Source organism: Ostrinia nubilalis, chromosome 5, assembly GCF_963855985.1.
Source record: "Ostrinia nubilalis chromosome 5, ilOstNubi1.1, whole genome shotgun sequence".
NCBI classification, from domain to species: Eukaryota; Metazoa; Arthropoda; class Insecta; order Lepidoptera; family Crambidae; genus Ostrinia; species Ostrinia nubilalis.
In genome coordinates this window covers 13,571,988-13,593,383 of record NC_087092.1, presented here as the reverse complement: position 1 = coordinate 13,593,383, position 21,396 = coordinate 13,571,988, and the positions used below count along the sequence as shown (strand labels likewise).

The 21,396-nt window shown below is 39.2% G+C and overlaps 2 protein-coding genes across 3 annotated transcripts; both read right to left on the bottom strand.

Moving 5' to 3' along the window:
• Positions 1-8,731: 8,731 nt before the first annotated feature.
• On the bottom strand, positions 8,732-15,099 carry LOC135071973 (pre-piRNA 3'-exonuclease trimmer-like). 2 transcript variants are annotated; one of them, XM_063965879.1, is made up of 5 exons: positions 14,942-15,099; positions 13,612-13,698; positions 11,964-12,052; positions 10,177-10,275; positions 8,732-9,123 (listed from the first exon to the last, which is right to left on the bottom strand). In XM_063965879.1, the coding sequence occupies exons 1-5, from the start codon at positions 14,993-14,995 to the stop codon at positions 9,063-9,065; spliced, it is 390 nt and encodes a 129-aa protein (XP_063821949.1). In that variant the 5' UTR covers positions 14,996-15,099; the 3' UTR covers positions 8,732-9,062. The 2 variants fall into 2 exon arrangements, with proteins under 2 accessions (XP_063821949.1, XP_063821948.1); XM_063965878.1 differs by lacking the exon at positions 14,942-15,099 and adding an exon at positions 14,780-14,837.
• On the bottom strand, positions 15,001-20,157 carry LOC135072153 (pre-piRNA 3'-exonuclease trimmer-like). The gene is made up of 9 exons (XM_063966106.1): positions 19,894-20,157; positions 19,364-19,598; positions 18,825-18,976; positions 17,285-17,420; positions 16,796-17,124; positions 16,563-16,690; positions 16,016-16,243; positions 15,439-15,911; positions 15,001-15,249 (listed from the first exon to the last, which is right to left on the bottom strand). The coding sequence occupies exons 1-9, from the start codon at positions 20,019-20,021 to the stop codon at positions 15,001-15,003; spliced, it is 2,058 nt and encodes a 685-aa protein (XP_063822176.1). The 5' UTR covers positions 20,022-20,157.
• Between the last annotated feature and the right edge of the window lie 1,239 nt (positions 20,158-21,396).

Here is a 21,396-nt window from a genome sequence, read left to right as displayed (position 1 = left end):
GAGCTTCCAAATTATGAATCCAGAAACAACACCGTTTCTTTAGAGACGCGGAACCTCGCTCGGAATTGCATGTCATTATAATAATATTTTTCAATAGCGTTCAACCTTATTGCGTTCCTGCGATTAGATCTAGGTATTTCCTCGAGGCTCGAAAGAAATGATAACGATGACACACATTATTTACCACTATTTAGGTCGATTTAGGTATAAGAATAGGATTTAAGATACCGCGCAAGCACTCTCAAATTTAACAGCTGCTTAAGACGATTTGACAGTTGTTTGAGTAATGCTTAGCGTTGAATGGCGTTTCAGTATGCGAAAATTCATTTGAGTGGCGTTTGAGTGCAACTTAATTTGAGAGGTGCTTAAAAATTGAGAACTGCTTAGATATTGTTTTGAGTATGCGAAATGTAAGTTTAGGAGCTGCTTAACTATTTGAGAAGCCGTCAAATATTTAAATGGCGTTTCAGTATTCGGCCGTAAGTTTATTTGCTTTTGAACAGGCTGTAGATAAGGAATAATTATGATTTTACTAGGTTTGTGGTGTACCCATTTGTTTTACCTGCTGGAAATACATTGCAACTAGATCAGCAAGCTATTTCACTAGCATGTAATTTGCAAAACAATACCAATGTGCGTACTCAAACAAATCCTACGGAACTCCGCGACTCCGTGGCCAATGCGTGTCGGAGGGAAACTTTACTGCCGATTTATTTATACCTGAACTTGTCACTCACTTTAGAACAGGTGCGTATGTTCAAACAATCCTAACAATGTTTCGTACATTTCACAGTTTTCGCAAATGGCAAGCGTTTGAAGGGGGAACGGGAAAAATCAACGGTTTTCAGGCATTGTTTTGATGCTTATATTATGACATTATGCAGCTATTTAAATATGTAGCTGATCTGTTCGGTTTTGTTTGTATATTGTAAATATTGTTTTCATAGCCTGTAACATTTCGATCTACTACTCGTAGTTTGTTTTACGAAAGTCAAAATTTTCTTTTTCAACCATTTTTCAGGATGATTTTTAAAACCTAATATTAGACCTATGTTTATCTAACTAGGTGCTCTTAGCGACTGAGTTATGAGTATTGTTGTCAGATCTGCTCGCTTTTCTCTCAAGAAGTTTGGCAGTCTGTCGAGTTACTCATACGATTGCTATTTCCGATAAAATTATATCTAATTTAGCTCGTTGGGCATGATTTACCTACGTACTTTAATTAACTCTACATTTAATTATTTATTGAGTATACTTAAAAGTGTTATTTACTCTAAATATTTACTTGTCATTAACTCTATTTTTCATTATTTAACTTAATTGCTAAGTATTAATTCTAAGTATTTAAAATGCATCGTTGATTTATTAAATCAACTGAGTTTGAAATATTCAAGAAGAGAGAAGTTACAAGATATTCACGATGAAGTGTCGACCGCGCTACGACCGACACCATAATGAATTCTCGAAGTTATGTAATATAAAGTGTGGAAAAATAACCAAAGGCCATTAGTCCGGTAATAGGCACGCACTTCCCGGTGGACAGTGTTCTGCGGCTTAAAATAAAACAATGTAAGCTTTCAGGAATAGCCGCGCTCCGAAATAGAGCGCGCCGGAGAGCGGCCGGTGACGTGTCCTTGGCGGGCGGGCCACGCCAGAAATATGTCATTAGCGGAGCGTGGTGCCGCTACAAAGGCCGCTGCACGTGCCCGGACCGGCGGGGAAGCTCGGGGATGCTCACAGTTTCACACACTGTCCACCTACCTGATATGATGGTTCGCGTACCGTGGTACCGGACTACTAAGCCAGAGGTCTCAGAAATTTGTCATTAGCGGAGCGTGGTGCCGCTACAAAGGCCGCCGCACGCGCCTGGACCGTCAGGGAAGCTCGTTGGGTGATGCTCACAGTTCCACACACGGTCCACCTATATGGTGGTTCGCGTACTGGACTACGAAGCCAAGAGCTCCCAGAAATATGTCATTAGCGGAGCGTGGTGCCGCTACAAAGGCCGCCGCACGCACCCTGACCGGCGGGGAAGCTCGTAGGGGGATGCTCAAAGTTTCACACACGGTCCACCTATATGGTGGTTCGCGTACTGGACTACGAAACTAAGAGCTCGCATAAATGTGTCATTAGCTGAGCGTGGTGCCGCTACAAAGGCTGCCGCACGCGCCTGGACCGTCAGGGAAGCTCGTTGGGGGATGCTCACAGTTTCACACACGGTCCATCTATATGGTGGTTCGCGTACCGTACTACTAAGCCAAGAGCTCGCAGAATTGTGTCATTAGCGGAGCGTGGTGCCGCTACAAAGGCTGCACGTGCCCGGACCGGCGGAGAAGCTCTTAGGGGATGCTCACAGTTTCACACACGGTTCACCTATATGGTGGTTCGCGTACTGGACTACGAAGCCAAGAGCTCCCAAAAATATTTATTTATTTATTTATTTATTTACATACACACACATATGTGTGATGTTCATAGTCTCAACCCACCAGTAGACTGAAGCTCGGGTCATTAGCGAAGGCTTGACCGGCTACTGCCCAAAATAACCACGATGACAGTTTCACACTTGGTCCGCCTGGCCCGGATGGTGTACCGGACTACTAAGCCAGAGGTCGTGTCGCACGATCATAATATCCTTATTTACCCAAAAAGCATTTAACTTCACAAACTTAACCTTAGTCAAAATATGTGGCTTGGACATTTTGCTAGAAGTGAAATGAAAAATGCATTCACTGTTCATAATTAATTTTCTGTTAGACAATACCTAGCTTTTGTAGTAAATGGCCAAGCCATACCTACTCGTATATTCCAACTAAAATGTAGAGTTTGTAAAGTTAGGGCATGTAGAGTTAGAAGCTTGGTTCCACCTACAAAAGATCTGTTAAGATAACCTTTTGACAGTGCGAGCTATATGGTCTCGACTTGGCAACATTTTATATGAAAATGTTTTGGTAGAATATAACTTTAAGGAAGGCATAGGTAAGTAGTCAACCTACTCAGAACAAGTAGGTGGAATTCTGGCGTCTGAATAAATAAATAAACCACCAGAATCTTCGACTTCCGAATTCCTCTTTAATGAATTGAAAACCACATATTCTCGAATCGGTTAATAAAGTTTAAGTCGTCGTTTCCACATAGAATCCAATTTATAAACGCTATAACCAAAGATTAATAGGGGAAAGCTTTTAGTAGTAGTGTCTACTCCGGGACCAGATACAAGCAATTTAATTTTAAATTAGCGTCAAGAGGTGGCCATGAATGTTCGCATGTGCACCTGCTCGCCGTAAATATACATCATAGGTTGTCGCAACGAGCACCGCCGGCTCTACTAGGCGGGGGAAAACAGACAGATAAGTTGGAGATTAGAAAAGTAACTTAGGGTTAACGAAGGCTCACTTAGACCTTGGATCTAGAAAGGGCATTAGGTAGAATAGAACAGTATAGCAATGTAGGATTTTACTCTTTTGTTTTATCAGCGATGGGAATGATTAGGAACTTAAATTGCCCATTTCTGGTAGTATTTTTCAAGTTCTTTGAAGTTTTTTCTTAAATATTTTTGGCTTTATTTTAAGTTCCTTAACTAGTTACACATCTGGTTGCGAAGAATTTGAGACTCACCTTTTAAAAGGTCGGTCTGTCTGTCATTAGCAGTTATGATGGATTGTTCAGAATCTGGTAGCTGTAAGCTGAGCAGAAGCACAGTTATCTGGCCTATTTATTTGGCGTTTGCTTTCGGCTGCTATGCGATGCCTATTGTTCGGCACTCGTTGGCAGCTGACGCGGGGCATGTCTTCGCCAACGCCGTGTCATTGTCTACCCGTATTGTCATATTATATGACGTCCCTTAATCACTATCGAGATGTATTTATCTGCTTGCGGATGTCGGGAGAACTAACGATTTATCTACTTTCAGGGTCCCGAAAATCAGACATTAATCTTACGAGTAGTCGATACTTAGTGTTAGTTAATCCATACTTACTTAATAAAGACAGTGCTAGTAGCTAAAGAAATGGGAAAATAGATTTGACGTGCTGTCGTCGGATTATTAATCCGGGATTGATCACTTAGTATTAAGCTACATGTATTAAATCAGGCTGTTTGTTTCTATAATAAAGCTAGTTAAATAAATTAAGAATTTTCCTTGAGATTTTAACATTCGAAGAAAATTATCCTACTTTTATCCATAACGGGTTCTCGTACTGAGAAGTTAGTTAAAAATGTTTTAGATTATGAGAGAAAAGACGCAAAACGTTTTTGTCTGTTACGTTTTTCTAGTTCTGGACGTAGGATGCTCTCAAAGCCAGATAGATCACTTAGGCAGTGCGTGGCTACTTAGTGATCTTTCCAGCTTTTCACGTAGGGGGCGCGCACGCGCGCGTGATCCGCTCAAATATAAACCGCCGCGTGCGCTGTCACTGAACATTAACCCTGAGCGTGTTCAAAGTAACTCGCGAACGTTTTTTACGGAGTGACATTTTAAACTTCGAACTCAATCATAATTATTTTAGGTCAAATGATTCCAGATTATTATTTTTTTCTAAAAAGTTTGCACAGATTGACTGCTTCGATAATTGGGTAGTTCATGCTTAGCTTTTCAACATCTTTGTTAATCCAGACGTGTTTTTGCGAAGTAAAGCTTTGTCTTATCTATTAGTAAAGCTCTCTCCCATTCACAACAGTGGATTGCGGATAAAAGCAAAAAATGTTGGCAGAGCTTCGCAATATCTAAGAAAGCATCAGTCTATTTAGGTGCGGTAAAAAGTTGGACTTTTTGAAAGTTCAAAAGACTATGCAAAACCCGTTAAATAAAGTACATTCATTCGTGGTTTAGCGATTCCGTTGCAGCATCAGCCAGGTAGAATTACCTGTCGAAGCCATTCAACGAAAATAGTCGATTGCGATACAAACATCACGGATCACCGCTGTTTATTTTATACGCCAATAAAACAATACGATATTGCAACGCGCACGTAATAAAAATCGGGCCGGTCGCTGTATCGTGCGCCCACGCGTATCAAAATAGTATACCTAGGTACTTGACGACGATGGTTGCCAAAGAAATGAAATAGACTAGATTTTTCAGTCGGACAGACACGTGAACAATAGGTCTCGGTTGCAAGGGAAGGACGAGTGTGACGATTCCCATTTATTACGACGTCTCGTGGCCATGTTCTTTGGATACCGATCAGACAGCCTGTTCTTACGACAGATGGTGCCTACATATTTTTATGCCAGATCCGGATTACGGTGTAACATATTGCATGCAGTTGCTCTCGCACGTGAATTGGACATGTAATGTACGACATTGCATTTATAAAGAATCGGTGATTGAGTACCACAAAAAATATTCCCACTGAAAACCACTGAAGAAAATATATTGTGCCTAGGTACAAAGTTCATATATTTTCGTGTGGGTTTGAAGGAATGTGAGTCATCAAAGAAAATTAGAAAATTGGTTGAGTAACGTAATTTACTGTTTGTTTTTTTAAGATAAGTAGTAGTTAATCTTTTTTTTAAGAAAAAGCCAGGAACTTTGTTTCTATGTCTTAAATTAATATATTATTTCGAAAGTTCTACGTTGCTATTCTTTTAAAAGTCAACGTCAGTCAGTCCCAAGACCTGTGAAAATCCAGATGGTTAGTAATTTTGCACAACTTTATTTTTTTTTACAGTAGTGGCTTTGAATCCAAAATGTTCAGCTGGTTGAGCAATAAGTTAAACATAAGTAGGTATAATATTGATATAATAAATTGTCAAATCAAATCAAATTATTTTTATATGCGAACACAGGTTTACATACAGTTTATGAGAATAAATAAATTTTGAATTTAGTTTTTTTTTTGCAGTAGGTGTTACAAGTAGTCTATGTAAGTACCTAGGTAAACTACAGTAATATAAGGTGGGTGAAGATAGAGGAACATTGAGGATGTGTTACGTGCAGTAGCGGTACATACATTTAACAAGCATTAAATGTTTACTGCTTTGTTTGTGAGAACAAAAAAAATAAAACAAGAAATTAGAGTAAATTCAATGTTTGGTGAAACATGTATAGCGAGTTGATGATTTGATAACATATCCTGCAAGTAAACTATTATCATCACAAAGTAAGAAAATTAGTTAAAATCTCAAGGCAATTAACGTTCTCGATGCTGGAAATATATTTTACAATTACACATAAAACAAGCGAGCGGATTATATGAACGACGCGTTGTTGTTCATTTGCGAGCAAATTACAATGTTCGTAATGATGCGTGCAGGACCTAGTGATGCCATTCCGCTATCGTTGAAGAAAATAAAGAAAATTAAAGTATGATAGACATTACTATTATGGCTAATACTTACAACGATTGGTGTGATACGAGCTTCAGTGAGCACGAATAAACACATGAAAAGGTCTATTAGGAAAGATGGTACTTCAATGTTTTTAACATGAAGGGAAGTAGGTAGCCATCAGTTTTGCTGAAATTCACAAGAACCAGAAAAAATATTCAGTTTGATTGACTTATCTACTACTTAGAACTTGAATTGATCGAACAAGGATTGTCACAGGCCTCAATAAGTAATAATTATGCCCCTACTCGTACTTTCTCTTTAAATCTTTCAGCGATATCGATAATCGTAAGCAAGGCTTGCTCTTCACTAACGCCAAAATTTATTGCCTGCCGCAACAGTTGCTTTCTCGAACTACTACAAGGCTTGGCTGAACAACCACGCGGAAACTGTGCAAGCGACTATGTTGCTTTATGGCCGTTGAAATTACAATATCTATTTACAGATAAACTAATAAATGAACTTATGCTTTTGCCTGCCAATGGCCACCCGATATAGCGAAATAATCTTTTGGGATAGATAAAATTGGTTGGTCGTATTTGATGTAGAGGTAAATCCATTGGTAAATGGAGTAGTCGGCTACTTAATTGTAGAGCGGAGAGCGCCTTATGGAAAACTTAAGCGTAGAGCGCCCTCCATCAAGACAGCTACGTTAGACTAAACCTTTCAGGACTTGAACCAATATTGGGCTCTATGACGCAAAAGAAAAGGAGAAAGACTGTCTAGCAGTGGACCGAGTCGGCTAATCATGGCTGACGGGCTGATTTATCTAAGGGCTGAAATGAAATGAACTACAGGTGTCATCGAACACGTTGCGACTACTTTAAGGCTAGTTTTCCAAAATTGTTTGGCATTTGTAGAACAAGAGAGCCCTTTAGACTCACTGCGAAGACACGTCGGTCTCACAACAAATAATGATAACTCTTACCCGAAGGAGCCAGTGGGCGAGTGTTTATTTTATTCAAATATATTAGCCGAGCGCCTTGCCCTGAAGTGGTACAAAATATTTATGTGTTTTTCATTCTCATTTATTTTTTTGAACCCACTTCATTAAATTCTTAGCGGCCTATCATTAAGTAGATTTGAAGAAATTTCAAAATGTTTGAATGTTTAATGAGACGGATTTAGTAAAGCAATATTGATGTAGAAAGGTACACAGACACGCTAGTTAATTGCCGTCCTTTTGTTCTTGAGTGGGTATTTTAAGAAGCAGATAAATCCGTCGTTGGTTTGTAGAGGTAATTAAGTGGATTTATTTCTGGAACGAAAGAAACAAGGTGAGCAAAAGCCTTTGAAGATGGAATGGTTAAACAATTGAAGTGGTTTACGTTGCAGCTTGCAGCACGGATCATATTAACGCATTTAATTCGTACTAACTTATCTGAAGACAGTGATATTTTAGCTGGGGCTATTATTACAATGGCTGGGCTCTATTTGCAGGAATAACTTGCATCTGAGTTAGTTATTACAATAACAAACGGCTAAATCTGAGCTAAATAAACCTTGTTAATTAGTGGTGGAAATCCATAGCTGGTTTTAGCGCCGTTCCGGGAATGAGTGAGTCGTGCAAATGAGCGTAAATCACGCGCGTCAGCTGTCGTGCGCGCAGTCGATCATGTTTGATGAATGTAAGCGTCGATTCTGAACTGCCACAAACATGGTGTAATGTACACATAGCAAATGGAGTGAGGAAGCTATCTAGCTGTAGTAAAGATTACCGAAAGGAGCATTTGCCTCTTCATGCATCTCTTGAATTTGGCCTGGTAGTTCGTATGTTAGAAGTCACAGGTTCAGTCCCAGTCGTGTCTGTATGTGCTTTCTATGTACCTAATATGTATGCGATTGTATCCGCTGTGTAATAACTAACGTAGCCTACACTTTGATTCGTTTGGGACTAGATGGTCTTGCCGTGTTGTTTATATCAATCAGTGAAAATTTTTCAAACATAAAATTTCTAGCATCTGTTATTAATCTCACAGAGTCATAAGCTCGTAACTTGCTTATGGAATGCAACTCAAACACTAAAAGTTTTTTGCGAACTAACACATAACAAAAACATTTTGAGTGTTCCAGAGAGCTTCCTGACAGGTCCCGATGTTTAGTCTATCTATTGTCTGGTGAAAAACAATGATTAAGTGGACTAAATACATTTTTTATACATCAGCGTCGGGCAGGATTGATGGGAGCTATTAAAAGCCGTTATTTTTAAATCCGACGGGCGACGGCAACAAACGTTCTCCGGAATTCATAGTAACGACTGTAAATTCATAAATCATTGTGACAGGTTTACCTTCCGTTTTATCCCGGGTAACAAAGCGAATGCGATATATAATTTGGCGGTTATCTGCTAATTTATATAATGAAGGTTCAAAGAAAAACATTTCGTTTGCGTAAAGCGTCTTTATTACATGTATAATATTGCTTTTATTGAGCATAGATACTTTATTTGTATACTTAATAGAAACAACTATGTTTAAACATAATATAATCTATTTTATATTGCAACTGATTCATATATTCTTTGCTTAAATCGATTGATCTTACAAAACAATAATCAGTCTATGAGTTTGTACATAAGTACTGGCACGAGGTTTAATTCTTAACAAATAACAAGTTCTTTATTAACTACTAGTTAGTCACTTTGTGCTAATTAACATAATTATAATCAGAGTAACATTTATTGTATTTGGAAGCTGTTACTCAGACTTATAACAAAACAGTATTTAAACTACTTATTTCATCTTTCTATGGAAAAAATATAACATCAAACTTCCCGTGAGTAAGGCGCCGCTCCTGAAAATAAAGATTTTTATCAGCATTAAAATATCACTACATAATTAATGCACAAGCTCACTTTCCTAAAATTTAGACTTGGTGGGATTCAAACCTGAAATGGCAGCGTACAACAGTCCGTCATTCTATGATAAGTATTCCTATTAATCTTGGACCATTTCCATGGCCCAATGTTAAGAGAATGAGATGAAAAACATAGGAATAAAAAGTTTAAAACTGAGCAGCCATTTGTGCAAATGTGTGTAAATGTAAAAAAACAAGGATAATAAGTGTAGGTAAATGTAAAAAAAAACAAGGATATAAATTCTCTTTTACATGCTGATATTTTTTTTCATTCTGTGATAAAGCCCTCATCACCTTATTGGCGCACGCGCAAGTTCAATTAAGCGAATCCGTTAAGGATTAGCGAGCGAAAAATATTCGCGCAGTTAGTACAAATAATTTTGTTAAAAATCACCGTCTTTTGCCAATGGACATAACTTTCTTTAAAGATGCACTGAGCCAAATTTTTAACATTTTTGCCGAAGTTGAATTTATAAAACTCGAGAGCAGACATTTTTATTTCAAACCGCGTTCGTTCAAAGTTTCAACAGAACATGTAAATACTTATGTAAAAAAAAACTCGTGTTAGTTTTAACTGGGGTCACAACTCTGGTGTCAGTCTCCATACTTCGCCTTAGGCATCCATTCTTTAAAAAGTGTAGGTACTTTTTTGCTACCATCATCAGACAGTACACTACTGTTGGATGTACAGCTACAAGAGTTATAACTCTATTTTTTTCATGATTTCAGCTTCATAGCTACATTAAACGTAGACATAATGAGGGCTATCGTTTTAGCGCTCACCAGTTAGCGCCACTGTAGAGTAAGGTCCTGTCACTTGCTAGTAGCGAAGACAGTCAGTGGCACCAACTGGTGAGCGCGAAAGTGGTAGGAGGACTATCGTATATGCACTCATCAAGATGGCGCCACTGTAGAGTAAGGTCCTGTCAATCGCCAGGGGTGCCAACTGTTAAGTATAAAAACGATAGCCCTCATTAAAGGGAGCCATACCACATCGCCACCCGGCTGGCCACGCTGTGTTTGTATACGCTGAACTCAGAGATCCTGTACTCGCGGCTGTTTTTGAACTGCTTCAGGATTTTATCCGCCCTGGAAAAAGTAAATTTGCATTAGATGTTCGTTTTATGACATGATTAAGGTATCATGGTTGATACAGATAGTTTCCGAACAAGACTTTGACATAGCGATTCGCAAGACCAGACACTTATTCTACTGAGGTTTTGATTTAGCACGCTTTTTTACCCGACTACGGCAAAGCAAAAGGAGGGTTATGATTTTGACAGGTTATGTATGTATGTTCATCGGTCGGTTCCCTCGTAACTTCTAAACTTCTTATCAGAATTCGACAAATGACATATCATTAGAAGCGTCTTAATTGTCCGCTGGTTATTAATTATATTAAGTAACAATATCAATAATTTTTATTGAACTTATTTAACTAAAAATCTCTGGAAATAAATACCAGTAAAAATCACATAAAATCAAAATCCTTACACAACAATAATATTACGACATTCAATACGATCTCTCGTCAAAATAAGTCTGCAACGATAAATGTTATTCCTAAACACGTGAGAAGTCTAAACAATACTTCCACTTTCATAACAGATATCAATCAGTGCACTCACTTCATGAATAAAAAAGATCAATGGGAAATAACAAAATGCTATATTAGATTTACTATGCTTCAGTCATAAACTAAAGTGCAGTTTACTTTGGCGGGGTTTTACTGCAAAATATGATTGCTGCGAATGTTTGCTGTAATAACAGATTTCGGTAAGTATTAGAAGTGAAACGACTCAGAACGTATACAAGTATAGCGTAAGATTTTATAGTTTTGGGACTATTAGTCCAGAAACTATAAATGTACGATTCCTAGGGAGTTAACCTGGCTAGATTTTGAGAGTTTAGAATATTGGAGATTTGCACCTTTCTTTCACATAGCTACTCTCTTATAATAGTAGTAGTAATACATAATTACTTCGAATTTATTATTAATAAATAATAAATCAACTTTATTTCTCTTAACAAAATACATAGTCGCAGTTTGTAACCGGTCATTATAACAAGGATAAAAAACACGTATTACTGGTGTCCGTACTAAGATACCCAGTGCTACAGCACACCAAGCCTCCACCACCGGCTAATCGGTATGTTTTATTCTGTCATTAGTTAAAAAAGTCGAAAAGCAAACTTGAAACTTAACCCTTTTTGCATAAAATTCTCAGGATATTAAAGGTTTCAAATCGCTTGCCAAAACGTCACTTTAATATTGCTAATTCGATATTGTATGCTTTTTACTAGTTACCCACAAGAATAAACACGGTACATATGCCGTTAAAATCGTGGGTGTTTATATTGGCACGGAACATTGGATTTTAATTACAACTATTATTTGCTTTAACAAGTTTGTTGTGCTCGGAACGGTATCTCAAAACGTAATCAATACTAAATTAATGGTTTTATTTTATGTCGACTGGAATGTTTCTTGCGACGGGTGTCTGTGACAAAATACGTAATGTTACAGGTTTTCTACGGTAGTGGAGCGGTGAGAGAAGGTGTTTTTGTGACGTCAAAATGTCAGCAGTGACTTTCTTACGTCACATTTAATCCTTCCACTACCGCAGGAACTTAGTTATGCACTATACTTGTAATTCACCTGCAGACCTTGATGTTTGATGCAGGGGGAGAATAGGAAACATTCATTGAAGCTTTTAAGTGAAGATTAAAGGATCTAGACATCTTGAATTACAGATTTTTTTTAAAGGGATACTTACGTATACTGCGTACTCGTCGCTATGAGGGCAGTCCGGCTGCCGTAAGGCTTGATGTCTATGTTGCCGAAATTTGCAAGCGTGCTCGCCACCTAGGAAAATAAAACATTAGTTTCTAGCATAAGTACTAGATTTGTACAGGTATATCATACAAGAGAATATTTCTCGTAAGTCTACAAGCGTAATAAAACATCTCTGACCATTAATTTCGGAGTAAATACCAATAGGACAGACTTAACTATAATACGTAGTGATCAGCCATTGTCACTTCCAATATGGCCCAAAGTAACGTCTCTATCGACGCAACATGTGCACTGGGGTTGTCGTATTTATAAGCTAACCTTAAATCAACCTTGACAGTGGCATGAAAAATGGGTTTTCAGACATTTCAGAAATCAAATACCGGTGGCTGCTTAAAAAATAGCCCGACTTAAAAATAAAGTTTTCCGTGTGTGACACTTGGGCATTATCAATCTGTTTTAACTAGCAACGGGAAATGTGCACAAGGCGCGGTATTTGTGTGGGTGTCGTGCACTTGTGTGCGTGAGTCGCTCGGCTGGCAAGCCGCCAAGAGTGAGCCGTTTTCCAACTGGGCCCGGGGAGGAACCACTGTGTCTATGTCAGCGCCAATGGAGCCTTACAATTTTTGTAACAAATAAAGCCGAACAACATTAAAACCGAGCAGTTTTAGTGTCTTTTTTTTCTCTATCATGCGATCAGTTAGAAGACTATGAGCAGATTTTTCCTGTGATTAAAAGCGATGAGAGCAGAATCCCCACTGGGACTCCCTACATGATTAATTCTGGCTCTCAATGTCCAGAATGTGCCGTCGCTTCAGTCGCCGCATAGCTTCAGGGATAGTGAGTTGCACAGCAAGTTATTTAGTTCAGTGTCTAGAAATTTTATTTCATAATTTTCGATTGCAAAGAAAACTAATGTGAAGGATACTGAGACGGTTCCACCGGTTTGAGTAGATTTTTATCATTGATATTTACAAAATTGTCAGGTTCTACTGGCGCGTATTACAACAAGTCACATACAAGCTGCTAACTAAAATCTCCGACTCCCAGCGCTCGTGTACAACCAGGAAAACAAGCGAACATCACTCCACCGGGCGAGGTGACAATTATTACTACCATAACTGTTCCGTAACATATGGACGCTAATTTTGGCACCGAGAATTGAGACAACGCGGATGGTCCCAGTGTTTACGATTGCGACAAAAATAGCGCTCTGTTTGGCTCGTTATGCAACTGCCTTTGAACCAAGTTACCGGCGAACTTTGTTATTGTCGCGTTTGGGTTTACACGATACATCTCACAAACGGCTGCATTACCATCCAGCGATGTACGGCAATAAACTCCGTGCAGGTTTTATCGCCAGAGTCGACAACTGACACAATAAAACAGCTGACCAGAAATAAATATTTCGATCGGAATAAATCATTGTCTGGATTAGTCTGCAAATCTATAACGTCGGGAAGGCATGCTATAAAATACGTTTCTTTATAAACCGGTTTAATTATCTTGATGACTTCATGGTTGGTGTTTTTCTGTATTAATATATTGGCTTGCTTTTGGACAGCGATATAGGAAGTAAAGTAAGTTTAGGGATATTATTGACTGTTTTACAAGCAAATAAGTCAAATTACCTGTCCCACGTTGATAACTCGGTCTTTCAAAGCCTTGATGTGTAGTACGTTGGGACGGTGGGACTTGGGATCCTCTCCGATGAAATTCTGAAAATAAGGTACCCAATATAAGTAAAATAAAGAAGTGACGTAACTATTGTAAATTTAGTTCAGTGCATATTTAATTAGTTTTGAGTCTTATATTAATGAAGTATACTGCAGACACAGCAGTTAAGAACAAATTTTGTTCTTTTCAGGCTAGTGTCGTATAATGCTGGACAAAGTAGACCTCCCCCAAGGATTTCCACAACGACCGGTCCTGCGCTGCACGCCTCTAAAGCCCGGTCCGTGAGCACGTAGAATTTTGTCCAATGACCCCAAGCTACCCATCCTTATCGCTCGCGCGTAATTATGTTGCTATCGTACTCGCACACTCACTGCGGGTGCCAGTCGCACAGTCGCGACAGCAATATAATTACGCGTGAGCGATAAGGATGGGTAGCTTGGGGTCATTGGACAAAATTCTACGTGCTCACGGACCGGGCTTTAGTAGTTTCCTGCGGCCTTCACAAGATCGTAGCAAATATATTTATTTATTATATTTCATCATCACTTCATCAGTCTACTAATAGGCAGCTTCTACTCACGGCTTTACCATTGAATTGCGATCTATAAGGTTCATGATCTCATTTCACACACTTTTTCAACAAAAGGTAGCTAATATGGTAACCATTTTTTCCTTCTAGGTTCAATCTTTAATTCTAGGTTGAAATCTATTAACCGTGAAAAGATAACAGTGAGGTAGGCAGAGTTTTTTCGCTATTAACAACTTTTATTGCAACTTGCAGCGTGGGACGTCCACCTGACCGAGGGTGGACCGACGACATCGTAAAGGTAGCAGGGAAACGCTGGACGCAGGCCGCTACCAATCGATCAACGTGGAAAGCATTAGGGGAGGCATATGTTCAGCAGTGGACGTCCTATGGCTGACATGATGATGATGATAACAACTTTTGACACTAACCATATAAGGCATAGCTTTTCTTATAGTGTTGGCCCGGTTGCAGTAAGGCGACATAGCGGCTAGCGTCTCCCGGGGCCCGACAGGCCGGTACTGCCACTGATGACGCACGCCGCCCAGTGGCCCAGTCGGATGAAGCAGTAGCTTGGAAGTCATTGTAACACTAACCACATAGGGCATGGCTCCCCTTATAGTGTTGGCCCGGTTGCAGTAAGGCGACATGGCGGTAGCGTCTCCCGGGGCCCCACAGGCCGGTACTTGCCGCTGATGACGTACGCCGCCCAGTGGCCCAGCCGGATGAAGCAGTAGCCTGGAAGTTGTAAAACTAACCACGTAGGGCATGGCTCCTCTTATAGTGTTGGCCCGGTTGCAGTAAGGCGACATAGCGGCTAGGGTCTCCCGGGGCCCGACAGGCCGGTACTTGCCGCTGATGACGCACGCAGCCCAGTGGCCCAGTCGGATGAAGCAGTAGCCTGGAAGTCATTGTGATACTTACCACATAGGGCATGGCTCTCTTTATAGTGTTGGCCCGGTTGCAGTAAGGCGACATGGCGGCAAGCGTCTCCCGGGGTCCGACAGGCCGGTACTGCCACTGATGACGCATGCCGCCCAGTGGCCCAGTCGGATAAAGCAGTAGCCTGGAAGTCATTGTAACACTAACCACATAGGGCATGGCTCCCCTTATGGTGTTGGCCCGGTTGCAGTAAGGCGACATGGCGGTCAGCGTCTCCCGGGGCCCCACAGGCCGGTACTTGCCGCTGATGACGCATGCCGCCCAGTGGCCCAGCCGGATGAAGCAGTATCCTGGAAGTAATTGTGATACTTACCACATAGGGCATGGCTCCCCTTATAGTGTTGGCCCGGTTGCAGTAAGGCGACATAGCGGCTAGCGTCTCCCGGGGCCCGACAGGCCGGTACTGCCACTGATGACGCACGCCGCCCAGTGGCCCAGTCGGATGAAGCAGTAGCTTGGAAGTCATTGTAACACTAACCACATAGGGCATGGCTCCTCTTATAGTGTTGGCCCGGTTGCAGTAAGGCGACAGGGCGGTAGCGTCTCCCGGGGCCCCACAGGCCGGTACTTGCCGCTGATGACGTACGCCGCCCAGTGGCCCAGCCGGATGAAGCAGTAGCCTGGAAGTCATTGTGATACTTACCACATAGGGCATGGCTCCCCTTATAGTGTTGGCCCGGTGGCAGTAAGGCGACATGGCGGCCAGCGTCTCGCGGGGCCCGACAGGCCGGTACTTGGCGCTGATGACGTACGCAGCCCAGTGGCCCAGCCGGATGTAGCAGTAGCCTGGAAGTCATTGTGATACTAACCACATAGGGCATGGCTCCCCTTATAGTGTTGGCCCGGTTGCAGTAAGGCGACAGGGCGGCTAGCGTCTCCCGGGGCCCGACAGGCCGGTACTTGCCGCTGATGACGCACGCCGCCCAGTACCCTAGCGGGATGAAGCAGTATCCTGGAAGTAATTGTGATACTTACCACATAGGGCATGGCTCCCCTTATAGTGTTGGCCCGGTTGCAGTAAGGAGACATGGCGGCTAGCGTCTCCCGGGGCCCGACAGGCCGGTTTTTGCCGCTGATGACGCACGCAGCCCAGTGGCCCAGTCGGATGAAGCAGTAGCCTGGAAATAAGGTATAAAGAAAGTTAAAACATAACCCTTCATCTGGCGCCGTCGGGTCTAAAAGCGACGACGACCTAAGGAAAATAAAGAGAAAGTTCAAAATCTTACTTGCTTTGAGATTGAGTTAGTATTGATAAAGCAAGTGTGGAAAATAAGTTTAAGGCCTTTTTTAACTGTGGTACTACCATTCACAGAAACTTAATAAGAGTCAATCAACTGTAAATATAGATTACAAGCGTTTTGAAACTGATAAAAAAGTTAGTGAATTGATTGTCTTAAATTGCAATACAAAATCAATGAAAGAATTTTGTCATCTTACCTGAACAATATGAATCCCATCCAGCTTCATGGTACGACTGTTTCACAGCAAAAGGAATACTTAATCTTATGGGATTTACACCTTGTTCTAACTTCTTGCATTTTCTCTCAGAGAAGAATTCATATAAACTGAAATTTGTAAAAAGAAGCACTAAGATTATGACGAAAAGTTTAAAGAATCATAGCTCAAGTATTAGTTTTAACTTTTAAAATAACATAAATAAAACTACTTACTCTTGCAGCGCATTAGATTTCCACACTTCATCAAATGTTAACATTTTTGCCATTTCATGAGAAATATACTTTGTGTCATAAATATTGGGAAATAACTCATGGATGTTTTTCTTGAATGTTGAGTACTTATTTGGCAAAGGCCCTATAAACTGATTATGCAGAAGTATAGTATCCAAAAATATATTATGTCCAATGATAGGTTTTTTGTATGAAGCCAGTAGGTCTATGATTTGTGAAAAGCCCAACAAATGCACTTTCAAATTCTCTTCAAGGACAGTTTTTGGGGCACTGTTGGCACCTTCCACCGATTTATCTCTGTATATAAGTACCTGAAATAAGGAATATTGATTGATTTACTAACAAAACCTATATTGAAATTAAATAATTTCAATGGCATGATATTGGCATCAAATAATTTAAATACCTCCAAATTCAAGCAGATACTATGTGTTAATTTAGGCAAATGTTGAGTGTGAGTGATCAATTTACCTTATTGCTATTACCTAAGCTATCAGTGGTCAGCACACCTGGGAATCTCATTCTGATTTCGTTGTGAGTGATGTATCGGAGAACTGGATTCTTGATGTCCAAGTACAGTGTGCCTTCCTCACTGTTGCTAAGCCATCTGGAAGGTTTTAGTTGACAATATTTTACTATGAACCATTTTAATAAAATGAATATAGCCTTTATTTACATAATTACAATATGAAATACATCTTGATTCTCAATTATCCAAATAGTCTTATCAAAATGTTTCACAATACTTATTTGAAGATACAATATTACTGTTCTGTAACTTTTTAAGTATTGCAGACATTAGGGACTGAATAAACAGTGGTTCTGAGTTAAAATACCATTCTTTTGTAGTGACTATTAGGGTGTCCCATAAATGGCCGAAAAAAAATTTTTTTTAGATATTGAAATGCATACCCTCTATTTCTTTTAGTACTACTCAAACTTAGTTAAATACAAAATTTCATCTTCCTACGTCAACATTAACCCGTGCCGACTGAGCTCTGAAGATTTTGAAAAATGCTGGTTTTACCCCTTTGGTTATGTAGCTTAATCAATTAAAATATTTAAATTTTATAAAATATTTATATAAAGAAGATATCAGACAATATATTTTACCTTTGAGGGTCCCTTTTTTACATTCTGGATACAGATTTCCATGCTCCTGAATATTGGCCTGATTTTTGCTACACTGTGCCTAGCAAAAATAGCTTTTTCTCTTCCTTTGCAGTGATCAAACAATGTAAATCTTGCATAAGCTTTATAGCTCTCTCAGCTGTATCATTAACTACCCTTAAAGAAAGCACTTTTTTGCTTTTAAATAGGCAACATCTTCATCTCATTTAGAAATGGGTCTCAGGGGAAAATTCTTATCAATTTTCAATGGAAAAAATAAATGTATAGTCTTGACAGACACTAAATCACTCAATGGGTTTCCAGCAACAATAAATAAGGCAGTATTATTATCAATTCATTAAAAACATGATAAAAAAATTAGTACTAGTCCTATTTACCATAGAAATTATCATACCTTCTTCAGATGGAATGTATATCTTCCCAGAATCATACATACTCTCTCTTTGTACTTTTACTACAGTATTGACGGTGTTTGTTCATTACCTTCATCATCAAAGAGTGATAAAACGGCAATTTCTTCTGACATGAAGTAACAAAGATTTTGACTAAACTTGCTCAAGGCTGCTTTGGAAATCAATTTGTCAACACTCTCATATACCTTTTGGAAAGTGGATGTCAAGAGTTCCTTAAGGCTTTCATCAGAGCTGGTAAGTTGGTCGTGATGATTAACCGCCGCTGCACCGCTACTGCCGCGCAACATGTTTCGATGCAAGTCGGCACGGGTTATCGTACTCCAAATAAAGTAAAAATTTATTTCTGAGTGTTTTAGAGGCAAACGAACAAAACTAAGACCTATGCGTTACAAATTTAAAACTTTGAAAATTATGGGACACCCTAGTGACTATATAAGTGAAATATGTCTAGTCAAAAAGGAGCTTACTTGGAAACTTCAGAGCAATAACTTTGCAACAATCTTTCATCCTCAATCTCTAAACTGTGAGAAAGATTTTGGAACAGAGTGTTATCTTCCAGTTGCTGCTTTATAACTTCTTCTTCAGCTTTACTGAGGTATGGAAGACCAAAATATGTGAACTGGAAATTAGTAAATACAGAATAAACATAGTATTTTTCACTTTTAGCATGTAGCTTGATGATTAACACAATATTGCAGATGGATACAGCTTGGATATATTAATAGTACAGAGACAATCATTTGAGTACTTTTTTTTAAGAAAATTAATATTCATACAATGTGTATTGCATCCAATGTGAAAAATGTTTTGCTATAAAAATGTGTATGCTAGAAAAAGAAAGACAAATAATTTATTTGGTGGCATTTTCAAATAATATTGAAGTTTATAAAATTAACCTGGATGTATTTATTAAGGATAATAAAAAGGATGAACCCAGGATAATAATAAGGATAAATACAACAACAGTCTAATTATAAATAAGGAAAATAACCTTCAAGGAATTTACCTTATTGAAGTCAAAATTGTGTCGACACAGAAACTTGACCGTAGATGCTTGGAATATAAATGATTGGTCAATATCCCCGAACACTTGAGGGCACAAATGGAATGTGTAGCAGACGGCGTTGTATGTATCAATATCCCGATTGTACTGGAACATCGTCAAACCTATCTGCGTCATTATCATCTGGTTTACTTTGGATTTCAACTTGTCATATCTCTCTTCATTTGAGTCAAATAACCTGGAATGTAAATTGAAGTTTTTGAGTTTGGGTTTAGTTCTAAGAATATTAGCAAGAACAATTTTATTTAGGTTAAATTGATTTGGTTATCTTTGCAGATTTTGTTTGCTAAATTATTTTAGTAATTATTGGGTCTGAGGGTTGGCTATTTGGCCTGTGTAGTTGATAGCCGGTAACAACGTAGTTCGTGATTAAAGTTATATTGAAGATCATGTGTTTTAGTACAGAAACTTAAACTGCCTAGGTTATATCTTAGTGTTCCTAGGCTTTAACTGTAAAGGGGCCATACAAATACCTGTGTTTAAAGGTCTCTCCCGATAAAATCGCACTGAATTCAGCATCGAAACCGACGAAACATGAACGTTTCAAGTTTTTGGTTATGTCGTCAAGTTGTTCGGAGAAGTTTTTGGTGGTTATTTCCATCTTGAAATGGTAATTATTATCAACCAGAATTACACGATTTCAATAAATAAAAACTGCTATGTATGAAATAAAAATATTTTTTAAATGTGAGGTAGTTTCGTTATTTACGATGTCAATGTCAATGTCAGTAAGTAAGTCAACTGTCAAGTTGCAATTGGATGACTGACAGTAGGGATGTTCCTTAATGACTGTTCAATTATGAATTTACGTATTCATTTGAAATGATTTTATCATTTCAATAAGCCTAGGCACAGACTACTGACTTTTAGTGGGCCGATAGTTGGACCCGATTTTAATTTGTATGAAGAATCGGCCGATATCAAATCGGTGTAATGTGCGCACTTTCAAACATCTCCATATTCTCCATACTGATTATTATCAGCCAGACCCAACTATCGTCCAACTAAAAATCGGTAGGCTGCACTTAGCTAATAACTTTATGATAATGATTTCATTAGCTGCCTGCCTCTGCATTGCTGCAGTTCATTAATCAGTAATAAAGTTAATAAAACCATGTATAAAAAAAGTCATCTAAACAGCACAAAATTGAATGAATATTAAGAATTTATTTTATACTAATAGCAAAAAAGTGTTAATAATTTTAAACAAATTTGGATTTTCATTTATTTAGAAATCGATATATTGATTTTTTTTTCTAATTGAATGCTTAATAATTATTCCTCTACCCTATTTGACAGTGACAGTGACTTGGCCGACAGCTGACACAGAGTCGGCGAGTAGACAACGGTCCGATTTCAGCATAAATCGTTTATGGCAGTACCTTAGATAAAGGGCAGTATTTATTTTAAATGCTTTAGATTTTCACTGAGGATGTGGATGTTTGGTCCAACACCCATAGTATTACGTGTTACGGTACTTCATTTACTTTCCTACTTATAACAACTGTAGTCTAAAAACCAGCCAGCGCGCGGCGTAGTAGTGGCAGTGGTGATGGCGTTTTTTTACCCATAGCACATAGCCACCCACACACAACGGAGAAACTCTTGGTCTGTATGTCACCTGTTGAAAAGCGATGGTCTACTCGACGAAGGTGGAAGCGAGTTTCACATGGTATCCTCATCCACAGAGGAATAGTGGCAATCCTATGTACTGTGGAACAGAAATGCTTTATATTGTTGTAGTAGCTACAAACCTCAGTTCATAGAAACAAACATAGGTTGACTGGTGGTTGTGAGCCTCTAAGTAAGGTTCTAAGACCGTCTCTTAGAACCCTACTACCAATTGAGCAGACAATCTGCCTCCACTGGAAATTAATTGAACCTGGGACCTCTGGTCTGAGAATGCTGTTCTTACCATTAGACAACAGAGGCACAGAGGCGTGCCTTTCAAAACACAACGTAACATTTACAAAACT

What these genes read in the sequence shown, in the direction of transcription:
- LOC135071973 (XM_063965879.1), bottom strand. Translation starts at nt 14,995, where the DNA reads ATGTCGCCTTACTGCAACCGGGCCAACACTATAAGAGGAGCCATGCCC. An exon ending in GAGGAGCCATGCCCTACGTG is followed by an intron (nt 13,699 to 14,941) that starts GTTAGTTTTACA and finishes CCTTATTTTCAG; the next exon opens with AATTTCATCGGAGAGGATCC. An exon ending in GCCAGCCGGGTGGCGATGTG is followed by an intron (nt 9,124 to 10,176) that starts GTATGGCTCCCT and finishes CTTTATTTTCAG; the next exon opens with GAGCGGCGCCTTACTCACGG.
- LOC135072153 (XM_063966106.1), bottom strand. Translation starts at nt 20,021, where the DNA reads ATGGAAATAACCACCAAAAACTTCTCCGAACAACTTGACGACATAACC. An exon ending in GCTTAGGTAATAGCAATAAG is followed by an intron (nt 17,125 to 17,284) that starts GTAAATTGATCA and finishes TCCTTATTTCAG; the next exon opens with GTACTTATATACAGAGATAA. An exon ending in GGGGAGCCATGCCCTATGTG is followed by an intron (nt 15,250 to 15,438) that starts GTAAGTATCACA and finishes AATGACTTCCAG; the next exon opens with GCTACTGCTTTATCCGACTG.